At 39.4% G+C, this 556-nt stretch overlaps 1 protein-coding gene across 1 annotated transcript; it reads left to right on the top strand.

Annotated features, from left to right (window-relative positions):
- On the top strand, window positions 1-427 carry OGAPHI_006563 (uncharacterized protein; the record flags this gene model as incomplete). The annotated part of the gene is made up of 1 exon (XM_046207862.1): window positions 1-427. A coding segment is annotated over one exon (427 nt), but the record flags the coding sequence as incomplete, so codon positions are not given.
- Between the last annotated feature and the right edge of the window lie 129 nt (window positions 428-556).

Here is a 556-nt window from a genome sequence, read left to right as displayed (position 1 = left end):
GACATACCTTGCCTTACAGCGAGCTTGGGGTAAGATGGATGGGATTTGTGTAGATGTACATGTTGATAGACTTTGCAAGATGTGGAGATGGGTGGATGCAAAAAAATGCAAGACACCTGACCATACCAGAAAGGCATTGCAAACATGGCTCCCTAAATGTTTATGGTACGAAATTAATACTGTGCTAGTTGGTTTCGGTCAAGTAATATGCATGGCTCGCGGCAAAAGATGTGATATTTGTTTAGCCAATGATATATGTAATGCTAGAGATAGAAAGCTTCTCTCGAAACTTCAATTTGAAGAGGATATAGACGAAGCTTTTTGGAAACTAAGCAAAACCACAAGAGGGAATTTTGATGAATATATTCTGTACTTGAAAAAGAAACTCAAAAGCGACAAGTACCCCATCAAAGCCGAAGGTCCTTGAACTATGAATACATAAACATGTAAGTAACCACTCCCTTCTATCTTGTACAGCATACGCAACTGGTGCTCTTGCACACTGACCTTTAGTAGCATATGGAGTAGCTCAAGGTGCAATAGAAAATAAATCCAT

Source organism: Ogataea philodendri (assembly GCF_020536065.1).
Source record: "Ogataea philodendri strain CBS6075 chromosome Unknown scaffold60, whole genome shotgun sequence".
Taxonomy (NCBI): Eukaryota; Fungi; Ascomycota; class Pichiomycetes; order Pichiales; family Pichiaceae; genus Ogataea; species Ogataea philodendri.
Note: the sequence above shows the minus strand (reverse complement) of the source record. Positions and strands in the feature narration are given on the sequence as shown.